The sequence below is a fragment of the Chamaea fasciata genome, unplaced genomic scaffold (assembly GCF_029207755.1).
Source record: "Chamaea fasciata isolate MVZ Bird 193981 ecotype frontalis unplaced genomic scaffold, bChaFas1.0.hap1 SCAF_3, whole genome shotgun sequence".
In the NCBI taxonomy this organism is placed as follows: Eukaryota; Metazoa; Chordata; class Aves; order Passeriformes; family Sylviidae; genus Chamaea; species Chamaea fasciata.
The window spans coordinates 90,436,679-90,462,654 of NW_027094088.1; the positions used below are offsets into that span (position 1 = coordinate 90,436,679).

Below are 25,976 nucleotides of genomic sequence, written 5' to 3' on the forward strand. Positions count from 1 at the left end.
CTTTAATGCTCAGTGTCATCAGTGATTTAAGTTTGACAATGAGGCAACATACTGTATTAGTGGCAGGACATTGATTGCAAAGATCTCCAACTGGCTTTTAAGCTTAGAGAAAATAAGGACAAGAATCAATGGCTAAAAAAATTTCCAGAATATTACACAAAAATAACTGTTTGACTTTCCCACCTTGCCTGGGGAAATCAGTACAAAAACTTACATGCTATTGTATAGGAAAACTGAAATTCTGGATCTCATCACAGAAATACCTGGCAACCATATGTAAACAGTTCCGGCAATCTGTGCTTTCTAACTTATTAAACTGCTTGGAGTGATGTTTTCCAGGACATGCATACGCTTTGGAGCCACTTTATCAAGAAGTTTTAGAATCCCCTTAAATTATCAACGAAGAGTTATGATATCTATTTCAACACCACTGAAAAACTCTTTTGTGAATTCCACGAAGCTGTAGCTGTGCATTACAGGTACTGCTTAAGGAAACACATTACTCAGGCTTTATTGAGCACACGGAATGAAGAAGGATAACTAGAATACTACTACTGACACTTCTGATTTCAATATCACAAGATGCAGATCTGAGCATTATACACTGCAACTGATGCCTGGAAAAAAGCTGCTCAGTGACCCTCACCACTTGTGTATCTAAACATCAGTTCAGACTCAGTTTGCTTTGCCGGATTTTTGTGGTATTATTATCTTCACTATATAAATAGGCTACAGAGCCACGGGGATTAAGATCACAAGTGTTCCTTTAATGCTCAGCGATGGGACTTTCAGAGAACTTAGGAGGCACTATGGGCAATATTCAAAGCACACTTCTGAAGAATCTCAGCTGCACACGTGGGAGAAGCAGTCTTGCAAAACCACTGGAGCTGCTTAAGCTCTTACAGACTCCTGTTTGTTAACACTGCAGCAGCCCAGCCAGCCAGCTAACCCTGCAAGTATCTGCCTATCTCAGTACAAAGCAAAGCAGGTCAGTGAGCACACACTGTGAACACTCTGGCTTATGTGACTTGCTCAGCATCACAAAGGAGCTCTGTGGCAATGGCTGGTTCAAGAAGTACTTCTCCAAATAGTATTCATAGGCTTTAACTAGCAAATCACCTCTTCCTTGCCATCTCCACCCTCACTTTACTAGACAAATTTCAAATTCTTCAGCAAATTGAACAGAGAAATGTAGACAAAACTCCTCTTTCATACTAAAAGTGTGCATAACCTCCAAACTTCAGCTCATCAGAACCCAGGCTGGCAGCAGACACAGCAGCCACCGACAAACACAGTACACTTCTGCCTCATGTTACTGCATGTCACTGTGTCCCAATTGACGGGAGGGTGATGAAATGCTAGCCCAAGCTTTAATCATTAGTAAAAGCCATTATCTGCAGCAGCTGATCTAAAGTCTACTCCAAATCATCAGGCACCTGGGTTTGTGCCAATTCATTCGCTCTAGCCATCGCTGTACCTTTCCCAAACATGAACATGGCTTTCCTATGCATTTAAAGAAAAGGAATGAAAAATATTTTATAGACAATCAGATTTACCAAATCAGATTTTTCTGGTTGGCTAACAAATTTCACCCCCCCCCAAAGAAAGATGCACATCACTTTTTAAATCTGAACGTTTGCTGCAGTCCCTGCCACAGACAAACACTGTTGGCAATATTACACAGACTCTAGGTCACAATTTTTAAGAGCTTATTTAAAATTGTAACTGTTATAGCAAAATTGCAATTCTAGTATGTCATGTACTAAGAAGAAGGTGAAGTTACCTAGTCAGTGGATTGCCACTGAAATCTGCTACCTGTAGTGCTCTGCAGAATGAGATGCTTTCTGGTATTTCAGGGATATCTGCAGAAGAAATAAAAAGGAAAGAATTGTCAGCAACTGTACTGCATCCACACTGAAATTATTGCTTAATGACAGCAAGTAACTTGCTACCGCAAGGAGTTATCTTGGTATCTTTCAAGACATTTCAACATGCAAGACTGTTCCCTGTCCAAGTACAGAACTATAGAAGCAGACACATTTTGTGCTTTTACACACCCTATTTTCCCCTTGTGCTCCAAGTTCATCTTCCTACTACTCACCTGTCCTTAGACTGATCTTTATCAGACTCTGCCCATCAAAAGAATCAGACAACCGATGTGCTAGGGCTGTCCTAAAGAGCCAATTATAATCTGAACCTCTGGTGAATCGATCAATACGTGCCCACATTCTATAGTGGAAGAAAGTACATGGGAAAGGAAAACAGTGGAAGGAAGAAGAGAATGTGCAAGTCTCTCCACGTGTAACATACACTCATGAAGCAGAATCATCCTCCTTTACACCACAGCCAAGTAATTCAAAAATTATATTCACACTGACAGGTCACAAGTAAGTGCTACTACACCATTTCATATGGCCAGGAAGTAAACAGAGATATTTGTACATGAAAACAGGTGGGTTTTTTCAAGGAACTTCAATACAGCACATTTATCTACTCAAGTCAAGTGTATCTTAGAAATAAAATTGTCTTCTGGCACTCTTACAGCAAACCTGAATATCCACAAATAGGCTGTGAGTCTTCTAATTAAGTACCTGTTCACTGTCATTGAGATCCAGCAAAAATTAAACAAATATTTTTGTTTCCCTGAATGTTAAAATTAATCTTTATGATTAATTTTGAAAGTAATTTTAAAAAAAAAAGCAAATTTTTTAAGTAAAGGTCAGACTTCTGTTCCAAAGTTTTCAGCTATTTCCACTGACCTCACCAGCCACGTATGATCTAAATATAATGAAAAAAAATACATAAATTTGTCCTTTTCCTACCTAGTTGAATAACTCAGAATTGACTACCTACATATTTGTTCAGACGTTCTCCCCAAAAGAGGTGTGATGGAGAAAAGGTAGAAGAGAGGAAGTACCTGCTCACCAGGTTCAACTCTTGCCAGGTAATCTCACTAAAATCATCTATTTTGAATGCTTTCCAACTCAGAACAAAATCACAGAATGATGTGAGCTGGAAAGCATCACTTAGTCCCACCGCCCTGCCATGGGCAGGGACACCTTCCACTAGACCAGGTTGCTCAAAGCCCCATCCAACCTGGCCTTGAAGACTTCCAGGAATGGATCATCCACAGCTTCTCTAGGCAACCTGTTCCAGTGCCTTATCACCCTCACAGCAGTACATTTCATTCTAAAATCTCATCTAGATCTAGTCAAATAGACACTGTAACTTTTATCTTGCATTACAGCAACAAGAAATACTGACACTGAACTTGGCTAACCAACAGCAAGTAAAGAATGTGTCATCCACTGTCTAGTCTTCATACTGTTCTACCCTGAAGTAAAAAAGCCTGTCCTAATTTGTTTGGGGAAAAAAAAATATACACATAAAAATGCAACATAGAAAGCAGAACATAAATCCTCAATGCAGAAGTTTCTAAAAACTAATCATGCTACTGATTTCCTCCACTAAAATATAGTTTCACTGCCATACTACAAATAGTTTCTCTTGTACTTCTGTATGACATACTACAAAACCCAGAAAACATGCCTTCTCAGCGAAACTATTTTGACATGCTTTTTGTGTTGTAACACTCTTGGATACCATCTGTAAAAGCCAACAAGTAGCCAAGCTAAGAAAAAATTACTCCAATATAAGATATCATTTGCAATAACACAGTATAGGCACGGCTTTTAGTTTGGATGCATTCGCAAATTACTGAATCTGCTCTGGGAATAAAATGTGCTTTCCCAGACCATGAAGTCACTACATAAGCAAAACTCTTCAATAAGAAATGCTAACAGACACAGAGAAAGCAAGAGAAACTTCATTTCTGTGGGGTTTTTCACATCATCTCTGACCCCGGAGACCAGGATAAAGCTATGTTGGAAGGAAGACTTTTCCATGGTCAAGAGGGACTGGGCTAGAGAACACTTTGACATGTGCTGAGGGAGCTGGCAGACACCATGGCCAGGCTGGTCACGGATCATCTCTGAAAAGTCATGGGCATGAAGAGAAGCGTCTGAGGACTGGACAAAAGCAAATGTCTGCCCAGTCTACAAAAAAAGGCAAAAAGGAGGACCCAAGGAATTGGTGGCCTGCTAGCTGGACCTCAGTCCCTCTAAATGGATGACAAGAAGGTGAACAGGAATAGCCAGCATCGGTTCACACCTGATCAAATTTATTGCCTTCTACGATGAAACAGCTATCTGGATGGATGAAGGGAGGGCAGTGAATATTGTCTCTTTGGACTTCAGCAAGGCTTTTGACACTGTATTCCACAATAACCTTGTAGGCACACTCAGAAGGTGCAGACTGAATGAATGGACAGTGAAGTGGGCAGAGAACTCACTGAGCTGTTAATCCACACCTGGAGACCTGTGTCACCTCCTGGGCTCCCCAGTATTATACAGGGAGCTCCTGAAACAGGTCCAACAGAGGGCAACAAAGATGATTAAAGGACAGGAGCACCTCTCTTACAAAGAAATGCTGAGGGAGCTGGGCTCGTTCACCTCAAGAAGGAATGGCTGAGAGGGGAACTCATCAATGTCTGTCAGTATTGGAAGGGAGGGCGTCAAGAGGATGTTTCCAGGAGCCAAGCAACAGGACAAAAGGCAACAGATGGAAAGTGATGCACAGGAAGTTCCACCTGACCGTAAGGAAAAACGTCTTTACTGTGCAGGTGACCAAGCACTGAAACAGATTGCCCAGAGAGGTTGTGGAGTCTTTTTCCTGGAGATATTAAAAAATCAGCTGGACACAATCCTGTGCAATGTGGTCTAGGACAATCCTGTTTGAGCAGGGAGGTTGGATCAATGACTCACTGTGATCCTTTCCAATATTACCCATTCTTTGATTCTGTAAGTGCATTTTCCTCTCTCTGGCTTGATACTTTTTCACTATCCATTTCTCTCCTCTGCCTACCTGAACAAAGGATGGACAAAAATTCAGTGTAGCTCTCTGAAGTGAGGATCATTACACATTTACTGAATTCAAAAAGGTTGAAATATAATTCATTTTCATTGCGAAGCATCTTAAAAAGATTTCTCAAGCAAAACACAAGTTACAAGAAGATACTTTATCACTACTTGTGAAGACTAGTGTAACACTGCAGTGAATAAATGAATTCAGAAGAGAAAAAAAGAGGCACATTTTACTATAAGACAAAAAATGGAGTGATAATTGTAGCAGAGAAGATAATGGTACATAACAAAACCACTGACATAATCAACTGGAATGCAGCAGAGGATATTAAAATATATAAAGAAGTCCTTGTGTCTCTTGATGGATTAAGAACCTTTCACCATTAGTGTTGACTACTTGATTTTGTTACAGACATTAACATGTACTTACCTGCAGTATCAGCAACAGTAAGGTTGAATACTTTTCTTGCCACAGTTGGATAACCAGCTCAAATCCTACTTAAATATCTAGGATTCTTCTAATGCTACACTCTGATGAATGCTTTGCATTTACACGATGCCCCAGATGTTCTGGCATGCAGATTGTGCAGCGCTGCTAATAATAAAGCCATAAACCAAACATAAGCCCTGTGACGTGTGACAGTGCAAATACACTGACAGCAGAAAAGAAGTTGTGGCAGCAGCAGTGGATCAAAATGAAGCTCAGCAGTCATGTATACAACAGGGCATGTGTCCCCTTCTCCATCCGAACACCTCTTCAGATCTTTATTGTTACAGTTTGCACAAGAATTTGCTAACAATTTAGCAAACCCTGTACAAGTAACTTTAGAAGTAAGTTTGACACTAGGGAATTCTGTACTGTCTAGATGAGGAAATTACTTCTAAAAATCCTTCTGTTTGATGATAATCCTTTCCTCCCCACCACTCCCTTTTTTTTTTTTTTTTGGGGGGGGGGGGGGGGGGGGAAGAGACTTACTACAGTAACATCACTCAATCCACATTCCCCCACTTTTCTTCCTTTAATGGCTGGGAGAGTGATTTTTAAACTGATAACATTTTTGTATGGCACATTTTCCCAGCATATTATATTAAATTTCAAGAACTGATAATATTCCATCTACACAAAGGCTACAGTACAGCAAGCATCCTTTATACATCCTGCAATATTGAACATAATTTCTAACACCTAATCAATATCACAACAGCAATGGCCAGGAAAGTCATAGGCCGTGACAAGGCTGCCAGACCTGAGCTACTCAAACAGTGACTCTGGAGTAAAAGTAAAAAGTATTTTTGCAAGAACTTTGCTGAAGTCTCAGACATGAGAAATGCACCACATTCCTGAGGGAGAGTTTACCATGCTCAAGAGTCTTTCAGGGAGCAACTACTGGATGCAGTCATATTTTCCAGCTATGGAGGCAACTCAGAGCACTTTGCATTAGGAGCAATGCAGCTGGCACACTGCACGCACCCCAGTCAAAGTCAGCTGAACAGACCTGATTTACCTGGTCATAGTGGAAAGTCCACCAAGAGGTATATAACAGCACTTTTACAAAAGACAAAACACCTTTAACTGTTAAGTGACTAGTAGTAATTCATAAATGTAATTCAGCAGTTGATTAGTTTACACCAAATTTATACCCAAGGGAGCCCATTTAGACTCAAAGACTGTGAATCCATGCAGCATTACCCGTCAGAAGAGACCACCAGCAGCAAACCAATTCTCATCCATCCAATACACAGATTATTTTTCATCCTCCTCTTTTAATATAATATACATTATCAACTATGGTATTTACACATACACCCACACACACAAAGGTCCACTGAACCATTAAGCACTGCAATAGTCAAGTGACTCAGGAGCCTAAAGGTTCTCTCATCACTTCCAGGGAGGTTGCTCTGTGCCACCTCTGTGCCACCCACCTCCTCAGAGAGATTTCTGAAAAGCCTGCCCTTGGAAAAGCTGTTTTCCAGCCCTGCTCTCCACCTCTTCTCCCCCTACTAAACATGGAAGGAAACTGCCCACTTTGTCAAATACCTTTCAAGTGGGAATTTGTGCTGCAAGCATTTGTTTGTCTTTCTGAAGGGCTCTCCAGCTGGAAAGCCTAGCAGAGCAGGCTGCTGTGTCACAGATGTCCCCACCACATCTCTCTACACTCCCAAAAGCAGCCAAATGCAGCTCCCAAGGGTCTGATCCTGCAGGGGAAAGGGATGGAGGAAGGTTACTCATCCTCTCCCTCCATTTCCATACTGAGATGGCGACATTCACAATGATCAGACTGGTTTCCCTTTTTTTAAAGCCACAAGGCTTTGCTACTAGCCCTGAAGTCAGAAGTAATCAACCTCTTTAGATGAAGTGTTACAATTTTTGGGGCACAATGTGACAGAGAGTCATGCGGCTCTTGCAAAGTCTATTGAGATTAAGTGGGTCTTGAACAGGTTGTAACATTTTCCTCTTCAGGCTCTGAGGCTGAGGATATACAACACACAAGACATAAGGCTCTTTTAAGACCTGTCTTTAACGCTTTAAGGAAAATTCATAAACAGGGACAAGTTGCATATTCTCAAGTAAATCCCTTACTGAATAATTAACAAGAAACTGAAGAGGCACGTCTTATTTCACCCCCTCACTGCTTCTGGAAACATCCCTTTTCAAAACAACAAGAGCACCAGGGGAAAAAAAGTCCTCGAAAAACAGCATTCATGCATACATATACAATGCTTGAAAGAAAACTGTGCAGGGACATAAGAACAAGCTGGGTTTTTGAACAGATAGCATGGGGTAATTCAACAGACCATCCCTCTCAGCTGCAGCAAGCAGCAGGAACAGAGATCAGGGACTAATACGAAACAGGAGGAAAAAAGAAGAGGGGGGAGAGAGATGGGAGAGCTGGAAGACCAGATCACAAGGAAACAACAGTTCCAGGTGAATTAAGTGGAAGAGCCCAAATTTGACAACAAATTTATGTATTCTACCTTTTTACTTATACATCCCAGTCAAGAGTTAAACAGAAGAGTTAATGGAGATATTTTCATAAGAATTTCCACCTTGGACCTCAAGGATAACAAGAATTAAATACATTTAGTCTGAGAAGCAAGAGGGTAAAAAATGTGAAAACTAGTATTCTACCTACAAAGTTGTGGATGAGAAAAAGTGTTTTAAGTGTTTTAACAGCATTCCAGATTTATTCCAGATTAATTTTTCAGTAACTTCATCGTCATGTCATCTTACACTCTCAATAAAATAGAAACTAAAACCCAAGCAAATCTGTGAATACGAGAACTAACAATGCCTGTCTGCAGATTACCACTTTATGATCTCTAATCTAGATTATCCAGAAAATAACATCTTTATTTTATGTCACTCCTGTATGTACTGTCTGATCTTTAACACTGTAGCTGACATTTGAGGCAGGCCTAAGGTTTCTGCCTCCAGCTTGGCCTGCTCCTCTCCATAGCCTTCCCTTGAATTTGTATGAAGGTACTATTGCTAGATGCACACAAAAGTACATTAGCAAAGTCTCATGAGAAAGAACAGGTAAATCTAGCAAAACATGCCATGATGGAAAAATCCACTTTTCTGTAATCCATTTAAAAGTAACATCTTCTAGACTTATCTAAATAAATTATTCTATCATGAGATTTCATTTATCTTCTCTTTCTCAGTCACAGTCAGCACTTGCTGCTTCTTCCTTCTCCTTGATGAGAAGCCCTGAGCAAGGACATGGTCCAGTAAATTCTCTTTTACTCCTTACTTCTCCTGCTGCATATAAAGCTCTTCCTCCAACCTCCTGACATCAAATTAATTTTAGTGACACAGATTCACAAATCAGATTCACTTTTACATCACTTCTTCAAAACAAGTAAGAATTTCTGCACGTCTGAGGCACTCTGCAGAGCTCCAGAGTCCAAAAGTAATTTGCAGCAGGTGTTTCTTTCTTCCCTAATATGCTCCTTTGATCCCTAAACTTCACGTGTAAGACATTAAAGTGATGGTGTTTTTAAGTACAAATTTTAAACTAACCTCAAGGGAGAAATGGGAGATAATATAAAGAAAAGGAATGTCACAAGAAATTAGATGTGTCACAAAAACCCCAACCCAAACATCAAAACTCAAACATGCAACACAACTGTTAGCAAGCAACCATCTAAAAGAGAAAAAAAATCTCTCATCTCCAAGTCTGCTTTGCTTTCATTAGCACCAAAAAAATCCCCAAAATCCCCACAAAACCAAAAACCAGCCACTGTTCATATGCAGACTGAAACTTAGGTTACTCTACCACGATAACAAACACAATAGTCTCTGGCAGGATGCTCCATCACTTTCAGGTGTACACACCAGAGTTGCAGCAACTGCATTCACAGGATGCTTTCTTGTATCAGATAAGACATGTCCATGCAGGAGTAGGAAGGCAATTCTTGTTTGTCTGTAAGCACTCACTTGGACACAAATCAGTTCAGAAGGCAAACAAGCAACATCCAGCAGTTGCATATGTTAACAAAATAAATGCATTTGTCAACTATACTGCCTTCCAGCACAGGATGCCGTCTTGGCATTTTTTCCTTGTCCACTGAGCAAGAAAGCATCAGTCCCCATCTATTTCTTAGCATTCCCGGTTTTGGTGTTTGCCACCAGACCTGTATCAGCACATTCATGTTAAGGCAGCTAGTGGCAGGCAGAGAAGAAGAGGATTTCATGGAGGAAGTCTATGCTCAGATGCTGTGGAAATGCAGCAGAGGTGGACAGCCAGACTACAGGCAAGAGCACAAAGCAACTGGAGCAGCTGCCAGACAAGAGAGCAGAATCCCATGTGAGGTAGCAGGACGAAGATCAGAAGACTCAAAAGTGCTTCTCCCTACTTAGCTTATCTCTTCACTGTACAATAGCTGTATCACCGGCCCAGGCTGAACCGAAACAAGTGTTCAAGCCTTTCCTCTGTCAGAATTTCTAGTTTGAAAAAAAATACTGGTTATCCTGTTTTTAGTGGGGGAGAGGAGAAAGGGAACACTTACTCTGTGGGCAGAAGGGAAGCAATCCTACAGTACAGATGACAGGTATACCTTGGAGAGCAGATGGCTGAACTAGAAAGGGAAAGCACTGATGTGCAGGCACTGATACGAACAAGCAAGTTGAGTCTCAGAGAGCAAAGCAAAGATTCTACACCACCCTTCAGCAGGATGGACTGATGCATGCTCTGCAGGAAAGCTTTTGCTCACTCACCTGGCTCTCTAATAACTTGTTGAATAAAATTTACCTATCACAATGCATGAGGTGTCCTGAGGATGACAAAGATCTCTAAAGAGACTTTCAATTAGATTGTAAAGTGGCTAAAAAGAATAAACACTTCAAACAAAGTGCAGAAATATCAAACTGCCTGCAGCAGAAAGTAGAACAGTTAAACAGCACAGTTGTAGAGTTCTCCAAGTAACATGAGAGCTGAAGGCAAAACAAAATATACGTTTCTAATTTTGCGACCGTGATCCATTTTGGAAGCAAGGAAAACTTCAGAATAAGATTCATGGAGCACTTGGGATATTGATCTTTTAGAGACTGACTTCCAAAGTCTTGGACCCTGCTCAGACCTTGCATAGCAGTAATGTAGTCTTTTCTCATACAGTGTATGGACCATTGACATGCTTGTGAGGAACCATCTCTAGTGTTACAGTAATCCTAAAGTAGCATATTTATCTTTAGTTAAATCTGTAATTATTTTCATATAAATGACAGCACATGGCAACTGTATGGAGAATTTTGAAATGAGAATATCCTGATGTCATAAGACTTGTGTCCAGAACAGCCACACTATCAATACAGTCATAAGCTCAGTTTAACCAGAAACTACAAAAATGGGTAGCAACTAATACTTCGTGCAGCCAGAATTAATCTCTATGGTGGGTATGAAATATGAACCGTACACATTACACAAACAGTGTAATTCTTATTGGATATCATAGTAAAGAACCATGTTGAGATTTTGGCATCATGCAGAGCTACATACAGCTTAGCAAGATGTGCCCACACAGATTTCCTCAATAGATGCCACAGCAAAACTCATCACTCCTCAGTTCACAAAGTAACGGATCTCAGCTCCACTGAGAGCTGAATCAGCAAACAGAGCCAGAATAATCTACCAATAACATAAAAAAACGTTTAATTCTCCCATTGCATTCACACCTGCATCTTTTCCATAGTTTTGAGTCTCAGGGCGTGGACATAACACCAAACTGCAAGGTTACAGACCACTTCCACTACCACACTTCCACAGAAGACCACACCACCTGAGTCCCCTTACCTTCTGCCAGCTGGAAAGCCACTACCGACAGTGCAAAACTGCCAGAACAGACAACAAACAGCAAGATGCTATGGGCTTCCATGACCAAGTCCTTGGTACACACATTCAATGGAAGCAAGAGGAGCAGCAAAAAAGCCTTGCAGGCTTTGATTACAAATAGACAGCCACTCACAGGTAAACACAGCAGTGCATGAAGCTCCTCTCCTACAAAAGCAACGGGGTCAGACTGCATCAGAGAAAGGGGTGGACAGCAGGACAGTTAAAACGACACTCCTGAAGCTGGGAAGGATAGGAAAGCCACTCCAGTGCCTAATGCCTGGTATCCTGGCTCACAGTGATTTTCTTTTTATGCTAAAAGAGCTGAATGAAACAAGTTGCTGACAATCTGTCAACGGCCGTGAAAGGTGTATGACATTAGGAACAAAAAAACCTGGCTTCCACAGCACACCTGTTAAGAGAAAGCGTGCGCAGGATAGAAATTTCTTTCAAATAAGAATACAACAGTTAAATTAACACCTTCAGGGCATTTTAAGAAACATGCAATATCATGACAAAAACACATCAGTGGAGTTTGGAGGATTTAATGTTTATCACAGGCAAACAAAATCCCTCTTCTTGGAGGAGAGGGATACTAAAAAGGATTGCACCACCTCTGCAAGAACAAAGCATACATACGTAGTATACATAATCCTGAATACCAGCATGTATTAAATTAACTACTGAAACTTTATGCATCGCCCCTCCTGTTTAGAAGAAGCTACAGAACAAGAAAAGCCATTAACATTTTAATGATAGGATAGCAGGGCCCTAAGCTTTAAGAATTTGGCCTCCAGGGGTTGTGCAAGAAGAAAAGGGGGGATGGAATCACTGAAGGAGATCTCTGGGGGATGAACAGCATGGGTAGCAACCTGCTACAACTCACAAAGATCTGAAACACAGGGCATGCCTTTAGAAGAAAGGGAAGCTTAATGAAGTGCCAGCCAAGGCACCAGGAAAGAACTGCAGAAATTCGAACACATTTTTCTGTCTTTGGAGACTGCATTTAATGAATCACAAGGTCTTTCACGACTTACCTGAGAGAATGTCCAAGCGCTGTAGGAAAAAAAATAGCACACAGGCATTTCTGACTGTGCTTAGAGCAGAATCTCCCCCTTCATCATGCAGAGCAAAGACTCGCACTGGAGCTCAATGCAAAGCAACTGAGCCCTACCCAAACTTTAGGGTCATCAAGCAAGAATGCTTCAGTGACCCAGTATCTTCACAGAATTCACCCATGCTAAAAGAATCCAGGAAAAGATTTAATCAACCTTGGGGAGTCTGAGGGAACCAGCAGTAGCTTCAAACACACAGCAGGTGAGTCTCTATCCCAGAAGATTCCTCAGGGAACACTCTTGAGTTTCAGACATGCTTTGCCAGCAAGTCAAAAGCACAGACATCCACTGCTGAAATCCTACGAGTGTTTTCTTTAGCCTTAGAATCACTACATGAGCTTTTTGAAGAACTTGATACCAAGAGGCAGAGATAAACTGGATTGCCAAATAACCTTCAAAGTGTTCACCAGCACTATGCTGTTTTCTTAGCACAGCTTCTCTGCCCTCTTATATTCCAGTCCTTGATTCATCCTTTCAACCTCAGTGCAAATAACAGCCTCAGCCAGACCAGAAAAGCACAGTAGGAATGCTTCCTAGGAAAATCTGCATGAACACATGGGCCTTGCAGGGAATGAGAAACAGCATCAACATGCAAATACTCCAGTAAAAGTTTAAGAATATATGGCTGCTAGCCTCCCCAAATCCTTTTCCTTCTGCACCACTGAGGCTATCCTTACCCTCCCCACACTTATCTCACATACACAAGGAGCATCAAATTTACATCTGCTCATGATGCTTTAGTTTTATTTCTTTGATTTTTGTAGTTCTAGATTCACTCATTAACCAAGAAACTGCTTAAATAATTAATTAGTGTAGCACATTATTAACATATATACTAGCAGGTCTTGGGCATTTAAAAACACCTGAGAATTTAGGAGAAACACATTTCAGAGTCTCCCTATGGACCCTTCCCAAGTGTCTACAAAGCAGGGCTACTTACATGGCACATAACATTGCGTGGCACAGGTACACAGAGCTACCTCCAAAGATCAGGAGAGACTGATCCCTTCTCTAGAATCAAGACCTCACAGCTGCTCCAAGCACAGCCAGCCACTGCAGCTTGGAAGAGCACACAAGTCCATTTGTATGATATATCCACCATCTCAGGTGGCTTCAAAGATCATATGCTGGCCAAAGGGTTATAAAGTAGGAGAAAGGAAGACATGTTACCATTTTATTATGGCAGAAATGGAAGTACTCTGTTTATTCAAAACCCTTTCCTCCTTCTGTGATGAGAGGTTAAAATAGAAAAAGCTGTTCCTGTGCAGAGAACATTAAACAAATTTATATCTGTATTTTTAAGCTCTTGAGGAAACAGAATGACCACCACTGAAGGCAATTAGTGCACCAAACCAGACAACTAGAACAAAAAACACAGAACAATGACCTCTCATTTCCCAAGCTCAGATGTCACCATCACACTTTCCTATTCATGCAGCATACTGCATTTTGAAAAGCAGGGCTATTTTTCTCTGCCTGAAAGGAACATGAAGAGTTCCTATTTTTTTTTTTTTTTTTTTATTATTCCTAAGTAGTTTTGGGCAGTTAGAAAAACAAAACCATTTAGAATGCAAACCACTGAACAGGACAAACCTGCGGCAGGTTTATAACAAGACATACTGGAAGGTGGGTTGAAAATACAAAGCTAATAAATTAAAATACTGTAAAACTCAAAAACCCTTTGCGAGAATTCCCCCTGCAGCATCCCAGATGGTGTGTGCTTTGCCTTTTGATTTGGAGAACCATGAGACAATCATAAAACGGCCAAACATGGGAAAGTAAGGCTAGTTATCTTCCACCACAGCCCCCTACACCACATTGCACAGTGCATTTTTAATTTGAAGAGTCAAGTCATGCAGTAACTGTGACATAATTAAGCAGAGGGAAATGGTATCAGTCACCTTCTGCAATGAACCACAGAGAAAAGAAAGCAATGCAATAAAATGGGTAATTAACACTGAACCTTGGATATAGGAAAGCAACTGCTCCCCGCCACCTGCATTAGTTCAACCCATCACTGGAAGAAATACTTCCCTGTGCAGTAACTTCTAATGACACACGCATCTACCCAGCCATAAACACTCACACCATCTGCTCTTGTTACAGTTGAGCTCTCAAGCCAACTTCCAAGTCAGGCTGACAAGAGTTCACATGGCTCTGATCCACCAGCTTTTTTCCAACTAGTTATTCATTTGCAAAGAGAATTACTAAGCCAACAGAGGGTTTTCTTTTTGTATAAGGTCTGTCACTGACAGCACCCAACTCAGCCAAACTCAGTAGCCAAATACCACATCAACTAATGTTCATGTATTTCTAAAACATTTTAACTAATCTGTCTCTTCAGTCTCTGGGTTTTTTTCCAGTTTTCTTCTCTTAAAAACTTTTCCAAATATGCATAAAATTATATGGTTCACAGAAATTTTTCAGCAATTGCCTGGAGACTCATCACGCTTCATCAATTATATTATCAGATAAAGACAGAATTTAAAGCACCAAACAGATAAAGGAAATCTACTATAGAAAGGTGAAGGACCAGCAATATTTTTCAGTCACGAAGAGTCAATGCAAAGTTAAACCATAAAGAAAAAAAGGCTCCTCATTACACTATTTATTTTCTTGAATATTCAATTACAACCCTCATTTATTTACAAGGTTACACAACCTTGATCACTCCCACCCCTTCCATCACAGCTGAGAGAGCATTTTGTGCACAACCACTGCATGTAGGGAGGCAAAAATAGCTGACAGTTGCTCTAATTTGGTAACACAGATTCACTGTTTTTAGATCACTGGGTCATAAGGCTGCTTAAAGGTGACCCACCAGTCCCTGAATTTCTTGTTGAACAAGTAAGTTCACCAGGCCACAGAAAACAAAAATGTTTTCACTCCATCACAATGCAGGTCAATATACACAGCAAGCTCTGCAAGTAAGCAATAAACCCATGTTGTTTCCAACAACACTTTTTAGAAGACAGTTTCTTCAGGCATTCTTATCTGAATTTATCTCTGCAGTTGACAAACAGACTGATTCTTCTTCCAAAGGCACAACTAGAAATACCAGCACTCTGCCTCTTGCTAATCCCAGTTAAAGAGCAGAGCAAAGATAAAGAACTGGACTTCTAACCCACAGGCAGTCCTTTTTTTAGGACAGAAAACAACTTTACTTTTTTTCAACTTCCTTTTTTTTCTTTTTTTCTCTTTTTTTTCCGTCTCTAACTGCCAGGCATTTCAGAGAGCTTGGGAAAAGAAGTCAACATTGTGACAGATACACATATAAAACTACCACATTAAGTGTTTTTTAAATTGAAAATAAAGCAGGTTCTCAAAAACACCAAACTACAGTCAAGCGTTATTTTATTACTGTGTTTCTACCACAAGCTGCCCTCTGCTTTTTCCCTCCTTCCCATCCAGAACTAGAGGTAAATCCATTAATTAGGCAAAAAAGTGTTCTGCAGGACATAGATAACAATTTCTGAGACAGAAAAACCCTACTAACCCAGTTTTCTAGACCATGTCATAGGACAGTACAGAATCAAACAAATTAACTCTGGAAATTACCATTTCGAGACAAATCAAGTTCCACCAGCTGCATGAAATTGGCTATTTCTGGGGGGAGCCGTTGGATTTCATTATCACTAAGTCCAAGTTTTCGTAACTTCACAAGCTGGAAGAAAGGCTGAAAGAAAGAAAGAAAAAATTACATTTCAGAAAATATTCACAAAACTCACATATAGGCACGATAAATGATGAGGAATAACTGGAATCACTTTCAAAATGTGAGCTAATTAAAGCTATTGCATGGCATTAGTTATGCAGATCTCCTTCACACCGGTATCAGAACAAACATTTTGTTTTAATTTTCACATGCAAACAAACTATAACCTGTGTTTTAGCTAAAATGAAAATTTATGTAAAAAAAATCTGTAAATCTTGCTGTTAAAGATCATTGCAGATAGACACCAGCAAAATCCAGAGTGCCAGCTTCAAGCCATTAATGGGACAAGGCAACCAAGCAGAGTAATTAAAAGCATCCTAATTACACCCAGGGCTCATTAGGAAGTTAATGCAGAGGGACAGTTCTAAAGAACAAGATCCAGAAAACTGACGAAGAGGGGCTGACAAGGTCCTCATCACTGGTGAACACTAAAACCAACTAGGTTACAGAAGCAGCCTCCCTCAGGAAGGCTTTCTTTCCAGCCTCAAACACCCTCTGTTCTATGGCCCAGTTTCAGAAGGACTAATGAAAGTTGGGCAGGATTTCAGGTCTTCTTTGCCTGAGGAAAAACTTAGCCCAGCCCTGTCCACAGTGAGAACACAGGCACACAATGCAGACAAGATGCTAACACTGCCTGACCCCAGCTATGGGCTCAGGGGGTCTGGCAGCCCCCAAGACAAAATAACAAACAGGCCAAGCTGAAAGTCAGGTCAACCCCAGGCACTGGGAGCAGATGGAGAAAGAAAGAGAAAAATGATCATTTAAAACCTACTGAGATGTAGGCATTCATAAGAAAGCTGTGAAGCTCTTACAGCAGCTTTCCTCTCTTCCAGACAGGCCTCTCAAGGAGAGTGACTGCAGGGGGTGAGGGTTTGTGCAGAATGAAATGACTTTACATACAAGTCATCTTGATCAAAACTGAACAGACTCCTCCAATTCTGAGTGAGTTTTGTGCCCCTGCACCCCCATGGTTTTTCCCCCAATAGGGTGACTGGAAGGTACTTGAAAATCTGGGATACCTGCTTACATTTGGGATCAGCTACAATCCCTTCTAAGAAATTAGCACCCCTTTTTGAGTTCTTATTTTATTTAGATGATTGAGTATGTGCTCTAAATGTCACTCAGATATGAGTTAGATTGACACAAAAAGGGGCTGTAAGGCATCTCACTAGGACACAAGACAAAAGCAGTTTCATGAATCTATATTACAATACAAGTTTTCAATCTCATTTTGAGTGTCTTGTGGTCAAAATCATAAATCAGGTGTTTAAGAGCAAAGCTTTGCACTTCTACATCAATCTTTCAATATACACTGTGTCACAGAAAAATAAAACATGACTGAAACTAATGTGTTTTTTTCTTAAAAACATGGGTTCCTTTTAGGCGATAAGAAGTATAGAGCTTTAAAAAGTTTATAAACACTCGACAGTAAAAGCTGCACCAGATCTGAATGAGGAATTTCAAAGGCATTTTTGAGTCAGAATGCCACTCCTCCACCCTCCCCCATAATAAAAGTGTTTTATAACAGAGTTGAAATTTTGAGAGGAAGGTAAAATCCTCTATAATTCCATATTTCTAGCTCCCTAAAAACTTATATTCCAATTAAAATAGCCACAAATGCTTTTTAATCCTTCATTGTTCCCAAAAGATCTGTAACTGCATTTTCATATCATTACCATTCTTACCTTAAAACAAATGCAGCCCTTTCTCTAAATATTTATGAATAAAATAATAAACTAAGAATCCATCAGAAGCTTAGAAAAGCACTTAAAGACGCTTTTGTGAAAACATAGCAGGAGTATACCCTGCAGAAGAGATCCCAATCTGCCCTAACACTCCAAAATAAATACTTGCCAAAATGTGTTCCTCAAAGCAGTGTGTAGCTGCCAAACTATATGACAGTTATAAATATTGATGTTCTACTACAAATCTTATCCTGAGCAACAGTTGTCCCTGACAGATATTCAATGGCAAGTAAACAAAGACAGAAGGAACATGGTTAAAAGACAGAATAGTCATCAAAAGCCTGTTAAGAGCTGGATATCCCTAGGAAGGTTTGAGGGCCCCCACATGTGTCAGTGCAGTACATATCTATTAAATGTGCAGAGCATGTGGGCAACAAGAAGTACTACACAATATTTCATTCCTGTTTCTTTAGCTGTCTACTACTTAAAGAAGAATTAACCGGAAGCTTTATTTTCCATCTGCATAACACTTTTTAATGAATGACACCATTTCCTAGATAAAATCAAACTGCAGCTACATGAATGGCACTTCTTTGAACTTCTCATTTGTTTATTTTTCCTTTACAGGACTCAATCGCTCTTGCATGTTTGGTGCATCCTACTCCCATTTCAGTAAGTGTTCTTCCTTTATCTAAGACACATCATTAGAGCTCTGAAGCACTGCTGGAGAGGCAAGCAACTCCTTTTGGCCATATATGTTTTACCGTTCAAAAAGGCCACAGGGAACAAAGAGAATTAAAAGCTTACTCAGTAGAGTTCAACAAATGTAAACATATATATATGTGTGTGTCTGTGTGTATGCGTATATGTACATAAGTGTATAAACATCTGCAATTTTTAAAATACATGCCAAGAAGAACATGTTGCTAATTTGATGTATCTAACACAGTTCTGCCTCTGTTTGATAGGCTCTAACATGATCCAAAGTGCAATGGGTTGTTGGCCAGAGCAGCATATCCACTCAGCACGCTCGAATAGCTGGTTTTGATTGCAGACCCAACGCCTCTATGAGTATCTTGGCAACACTTGTAATGCTGCTTAGTTTAGCTGGCCTAATTAATAGTGCCTCAATGAGAAAAATAATGCCATGAGCATACGCACTGAAGTAGCCTACAACTTGGTATTTAGTAACAGTTCCTGACCCTCAACTGAAGCTTTTCCTGCTATGAAAGAATTTATAGAGGCTTCTATTATATGGATTTTCTAAGAACATAAATCTTGATCAGATCCCTTCTCTCACTGGAAAACTAACCAAGTCTCTCTCACCTGGACACGTATTTAAAACAAAACTTCATTCTGACAAAATTGGGTTGATGTAAGCCAACGGAAGGAAAAAAAAGTAACAGATAAGTGCATGACTCACTGAAAAGTATAAACAGACAGTGTAATCCCACAGCCCTCATTTTTTATACCTTTTTTTTCTTAAGAATACCATTACAACTGGCACTCAATTCTAGAGGAAAAAAAAAAGTTAAGAGAATTAAGCCAAACTAGTGGGATATTTTCCTCCATGCAAATGGCCAAGACAACAAGACTGGGTTTCTTTCAGTGGTTCTTTCATGAACCAAAAAATATTCACGCTTGAGAATTTTCCCCTGAAAATTCAGCACCTTAGCCGATGGGAATAAAAAAAAGCATAAATGAAAATAGATGAAAACAATAAACAACTGAAGTAAAACACATAGGTGGGGAACAAAGACATATTTGTAGGTAATGCTGTTTAAGAGCAGGAGCAACATTTCAGCAACATCTGAGCAGCTAGAGCCTTTGCAGTGCCAGAGACACACCACACTCCAAACCCATCTGGCACAGGTAGCATAACTAAAGGATTACGGTGTGGAGCAAAACATTTCCATAAAAAGGCCACTAAGAGCAGCAAAGAGAATTAAAATTAGAACCTTTACGAATCCACTGCCTAATTCTCACAATGGGCTAGCATAAGCAACAGAAATTAGAATGAGACATAAAGGAGAAAGAAAACTGCAAATTAACTTGTTTCACAGTTACATACACACCAGATAGGATGAGAGTTTGGTAGTTTTTCTCTTCAAGTTTTTGTTTCTTTTTTTTTTTTTTTGCAGGTACTTGAGCTGTTGCTGACTAGATTAGGAATTTGTAAGCATTTGCTCTTATGTCAAATTTCCCTTAGACGCCAATATGGATTTTCCACACACACATGCTGCCTCAGGTTTTAAGGCTTCTTCATGCAATTACATTATTATATTAAAATTAAGTAAGTTATAAGACAGAGCATGTTATTAGGTTCTGTTTCTTAAGTACATCTGTATTTATTTTTTCCATTTTCCAGACTTACAAATGACCAACGAAAGGCTATCTGTGCTTTAGAACTAAGAAGTGGTATGTATTAATTTAAACACAGTTTAACTCCTAAATGGGTTCTTGTTTCAGATCTTACTTCACGCTCCATTTTCTTTTCCTACACTGTACACAAAAATCAATGGGTACACCATTTCATCTGTTTACTTCCAATCACCAGCTATGTGTCCTCCTCTGGTCGTTGGATAAGGGAAATCACAGTCAATCCTTCCCCACACTTTTTATACTGCCTCAGAAAGATCTTTTTCTGAGGTCTTTCTCAAGGCAAACACAAGTAGAAGAGGCAATTTTGGTAAGAAAGCAGTGAACAAGAGATCTAAGGCATCAAATCTATGAAATAAACTTGTAACATCGCTGCTCCCCAACAAGGTCTCTAGTCCCTTGCTTTTGGCCAATAGAAATTACCATTCTGTCTGCACTGTTGCATGGGCTTCAGTGAGCACAGGAAGCCAAACTCACTTGAGGTGAATGCACTGCTTGGTGGTCAGGATACCATGAGGAAAACAAGGATTAAATCCCGTAATGAAGCAGTACCACTGAATTCAAGCATCCTGCTTCCTCAGAACTGGTTTCATAACCAGGCTCTGCCACAAGCATACATGCACATTCCTCATTTGCCTGAAGGCAAAGACAAAGAGGGAAGAGTGAGCTTTTCCTCATTCCTCTCCACCTGACTTCTGTGGGAAGTCATGAACAGAATGGCCTTTGACAGACTATGAACAGGGGTCACTCAGTGCTAAGGATTCCTAGAAGATCACACACTCAATGCCCTACACTCACCAACTGGTGGGATTCCAAAGGTCACTTCTACTCCAGTCAGCCAGTGGACATACCAGTCTGGAGCTCTCAGCAAGCTGTAATGCACCCTGCACTCCACAACTAACTTGTGAGCAAAAAACTCTTTGTCTTAAAATCCAAGCCAGAGACTTCTGCCAGTGGCATGGGTGGGAGCACTGAGGAAAACCAGCAAGAGCACAGAAAACAGACACCTTTCCCGTAGAAGCCCATCCAAACTAGCTGCACAATACAATGTTGAGGAAGCTGAATCCTACTCCGGATTCACAAAGTGTGAAAAGAGATCCTAGCACACTCCAGTAAAGCCTAGCATGGGCACTATCAGTTTGGCATTTCCCACAGAGCCTGCTAGCAACATCAGGACCCCTCAAGTCACTCTGTCTACTTTCACCTGCGAGCAAGGACAGCTGGCAAGGGCAATAGGGTTTCACAAATACAGATCCCACATGATCCTTTGGGCACAACACCCTTTATTTTTCAAATAAAATATCCCTGAGATGCTGAAACAATTTCTGAGGACGGGGATGAACTCAGGGTGCAGCACAGCAGGATCATCACGCCACTGATGACTCTGCATCCAAGAAGCAGGTGATGGATTCTCTCTGCAGCCATGAAGAGATGCAGCAGCAGCTGGTGATGGACAGCAGCACACAGACCTATGCCCGCCTGTTTTGTGGCAAGCTGGCAAATGGACAACTAATCCATGCAGCTGAGGTCTCTAATTCTGTCTTCACATTCGCCATGAGCAAAACCAGAACTGTTACATGTATTTGGCATGGTGAAAGATTTTCACACACCCAACCATGTATGCAGAATATATTCAAGCTGGACTTTGGTCTCACAACATTCTACTGCCAACTTTGTCATCATAAATATTAATGAAAGACATCATGGAGGTAGACATTCAAGAAGGAGTCCATACAAAACATTAACAAAATCACTAGATTTCACAAGAAGAGAAAAATGTTAATGAGAGATCACATTTCAGGGGCACATATCCTAAATGGAACCAGATGCTGCAACTGCAGTCTCTCCCTCCAATGGGTACTTGAAATAAAAACCCAACAGAAAGATCAGCCAGGCAAGAAGGGCTGTGGGGGAAGGCCTACAGAAGACAGAGCAAAAATTGTATCAATGCCTCCCTGAAGCCGGTATTCAGCATCGACCGACCTACTACGCTTCTGACACCCTATTTTCAAAGCATCTGCCATTTTCTGAACCATGACAAGGATGGGCCAATTGCAGGTACTAGTCCCAGTTGTCACCATCGCTTTTAAAAAACAAGTAGGGGACTATCCGCTCTCAGAAACCAATACACTGCAGCACTGAATCAAAATGCTGCACTATCAAGCAGTGCATTGACCAGGTTGTCCCATACTGTTCCTGGCAGGCAGGGATTTACTTTCTCTTTCATGTCAATTAAGCAGAAGCACCAAAGGTTAAAGAGCACTTTATGCTAAATCTAGAGCACGGTGATGAGAGGGACTACCTCTGCCTTTTTAGAGAAGCCAGAAAGCATCAACTACAATGAAATACGGATTCATTGCAGTTAAATGCATTTGCCATTTGGAGAAAAAAAAAACAACCAAAGTCCACATTAATCACTCTAATGAATTTCTAGCATGCATTTTTCCAGTATACAAGACTGTTGGCAGGAGGTAATGTCTTTTTTTTAGACCAACTGATATAATTAGAAAAATAACTCCATGTATAATCATAAAATTTATTTTAGAGGTACAGATGTATAATGTCTGCCCACAAACCTTGCCTCACCTATGTACATCACAAAGAGAAGGGAAAGCTACCAGTTTGCTACAAAAGTACAAAAAAAGTTAAAGGTATTGAAATGTAACTACTGAATTACTTTCTTTCAACTCAGGTCAAAAATCCATAGAGCTGAGCTGTTACTACAAAAAACTGCCATTAGAAAATATTTCAAACCAAGCAACCTTCAAAAATCTTCTGTACAATTGCAGGGACACTAACAGGGACACTCATGACTTTCCTTTGTTTAGGAAACAGCAGACTAAGTTCTTCCTCTGCTCCTATCAGACTGTGGTCTTTCATATTTGAGGTCAAAAGGTAAAGTATTTCTTCAAGTCTGAAGCCATACAGAAAAATCTGGAAACTAGGAAGAGAAAACCTAGATACACTTATCTGGTAATAAACTTCTTTGCAGTCTTCAACACAGGATCCAGTGTTGCTTCTCTACAAACCATTATGGACTTTGATAATTCAAGCATATACTGCATGACAGTACTAATTGACTATACTCACAACAGGTTAAAAATGTAACATATTCTCAAGATACTGAAGTTGTAAAGTTGCCGCTGATCTTAGCAAGTATTTTAAATAGCATTTGTCATACTGAAAAAATTCTTAAACTTTCAATAAAACTACTTTTACTGTGTGCATACAGTCTGCTTCAGCTTCACCCAGTGGCACAGTTCTCTCTCTGACACTAACTGTAAGTACATGCTTGTTTAAATCATACAGTAGTATTTCTTTAAGGATTTACAGCAAGATGTGCAAAAACACTGTGACACTCTCAATGCAGAAAGTAAAACAAACATTTGAGGATGAATAAACCATGAAAACCACAACGATTCAATCTGTATCATAAAAAACACCTAAGTTGATATGCCCTCTACAAAATCATAAAACAGTTGAGGTTGGAAGGGACTCTAGAAATCACCTAGTGCACCCCCTGCTCAAAGCATGGGTCACCTAGGACCGTGTCAGGTTTACAGCATCTTCATGAACAGAGATTGCACAACCTCTCTGGACAATCTATGCCAGTGTTTGACCGTCCTCACTGTAAAAATGTATTTTCATTTTTCAGACAATTCCCTGTGTTTCAGCCTTTGCCCACTGGCTCTTGTAAGGTCACAGGGCACCCCAAGCAAGGTTTCATGCTGGTTAACATGTATTTACGTACAACCACGAGCCTTTTTCTTCTTAAGGCTGAACTATGCTGGCTCTTTTAGCCTTCTCTTCTGAGAGATGCTCCAAGCCCTTAACAGTCTTTGTGGCCCCTACAGCATATGTCCAGTATGTCCATGCCTCTTCTTTTGGGATACCCGGCACCAAATAAAGCACCCCAGGTCTGTTTCCTCAATGCTAGCCAGAGGACAAGGATCACCTGCTGGCAGTGCTTTGCGTTATGTTGTATCCAACAGGATACTGCTGGCTCTCTCTGTCTTGAAGGAGCATTGCTGGCTGAGAGTCAACTTGTCCACCAGGTTACCCATGGCCTTTTACTGGAAAACTGTTTTCCAGATGGTTGGCCCTCAGCGCGTACTGGAGAACTGGGTTATTTCTCTCCAGGTGCATGTGTATTTCACTTTACTGAACTTCATGAGATTCCTCTCTGTCCCTTTCTCCAGGCTCTCCCTGTCCTGCTGAATGACAGCATAAACATCTTTATTACCAACCTCTTCCAAGCAGAATCCTAAAAATATCAAAGTTTGTTTTCTCAAGATACTGTTTATTGTCCTGTTCCTCCCTCTCAGAACCCAGAACTCCACGACCTCATGGTCACCACAGCCAAGGGGACAAAGGTCACTACAGCTACTGCAACCCTGGATCTTCACATCTCAACCTGTCTTTTTAAGTATGAGGTACAGCAGATCACATCTGTCCATTAAATCCTTGAGCACCTGTGTTAGGAAGCCATCAAAAGAACTTCAGAAAACTCCTGGATTGCTTATGTCCTGCTGCATTGTCCTTCCAGCTGTCATATCGTTCAAGACCCATGTGAGGACCTGAGCCTGCAAACACGAGACTTCTTCCTGTTATCTGAAGAAGGCATCATCTACTACTTCATCCTGATCAAGTAGTCTACAGCAGACACCCAAAACAATGCCATCCACTAATCCCAACCTGCTTTCAGCTGGCCCATCCCAAAGCAAAACTTCACATATCCCTGCTGCTCTCTCATCCAAAGGGCAACTTCCCATTCTTGCCTTCTTGGCCTGTGTTCATCCACTGCAGCATTGCAGCCACATGAGATATCCCACCACATCTCTCCAAACCCAAGGAGAACGATGCATTCAAAAAAAGGAAATTAAGTTCCTATATATGTACACCTTAAGCAGCCATAAACACAAATTTGAAGAGAGGTATAGTACGATAATCATCTTTTTTCACAGATTACTGGCCACTGACCAAACAAGTGTCTTTCAGGCTTATGGTTGCATAATGATAGAAACAATGATAGAACAGTGAAATTCAGCCTGGAACAGGTTTTGTCCTGAGACAAAGGTGTGGTATGGGAAGAACAGAGGGACTGTTTCTTAAGGAGCTTTCACATGATTTCGGTACGATAACAGCACCCTGGATTTCAACACCACGCATAACACAGATAGAGTGCTGAATGCCAAACAGCAGCAGACCAGCAGCATCTCTAACAAAGAAACTGGGGCACAGGAAGAGGCCAGGGTTTAACCAGGTCTCTTGGGAAAAGGGTCTCACATCTATCTAGTAACTCTACAGAGAAGCTTTAGTATGTAACACCAAGAAGAAAAATTACAGATGACAGATACAATTTGTAAGCTCAGAGATGCAAAATGATTCAGAGCTGCACTACATTAGGTTTAGAAATGCTACAGAAAAATCATTCCCCGAAGGAAAAAAAAAAGTTCCTCGGACTCTCAGGCTAAACTAAGTGCAGACAAAATTTCGGCAAGTTTTTTTGTTTTGTTTTGTTGGGTTGTTTTTGGTTTTTGGTTTTTTGGTTGGTTTTTTTTTTTTTGCCACTGGAGTTTTTCCATAAACAACATCTGCTAGAAGTACCACGGGAAGTGGTCTTTATTCTTTGAGTTAAAGAACTGAGCAGCAGCAAGACAAAACAGCAGCAAAACAAGAGTTATAAGCTATTTCCACCACCCACCAATCCAAAGAATGCTGTGATTTAACACAAAGGCCAAAATATAATACTGCATTCAAGAGTTCCTAAGATTTTTTTTATCACTGGAAAAAGAAATATGCAGGGATTCAGTTTTTTACTGCAAATT

The 25,976-nt window shown here is 40.5% G+C and overlaps 1 protein-coding gene across 1 annotated transcript in view; it reads right to left on the reverse strand.

Annotated features, from left to right (window-relative positions):
- Positions 1-25,976, reverse strand: part of LRRC1 (leucine rich repeat containing 1) — a 69,241-nt gene that overhangs the window by 37,945 nt on the left and 5,320 nt on the right. Inside the window, exons 2-3 of the mRNA XM_066179771.1 lie at positions 15,928-16,045; positions 1,784-1,862 (exon numbers count right to left, since the gene is read on the reverse strand). Coding sequence (XP_066035868.1) covers positions 1,784-1,862; positions 15,928-16,045 — 197 coding nt within the window. The remainder of the gene's footprint in view (positions 1-1,783; positions 1,863-15,927; positions 16,046-25,976) is intronic.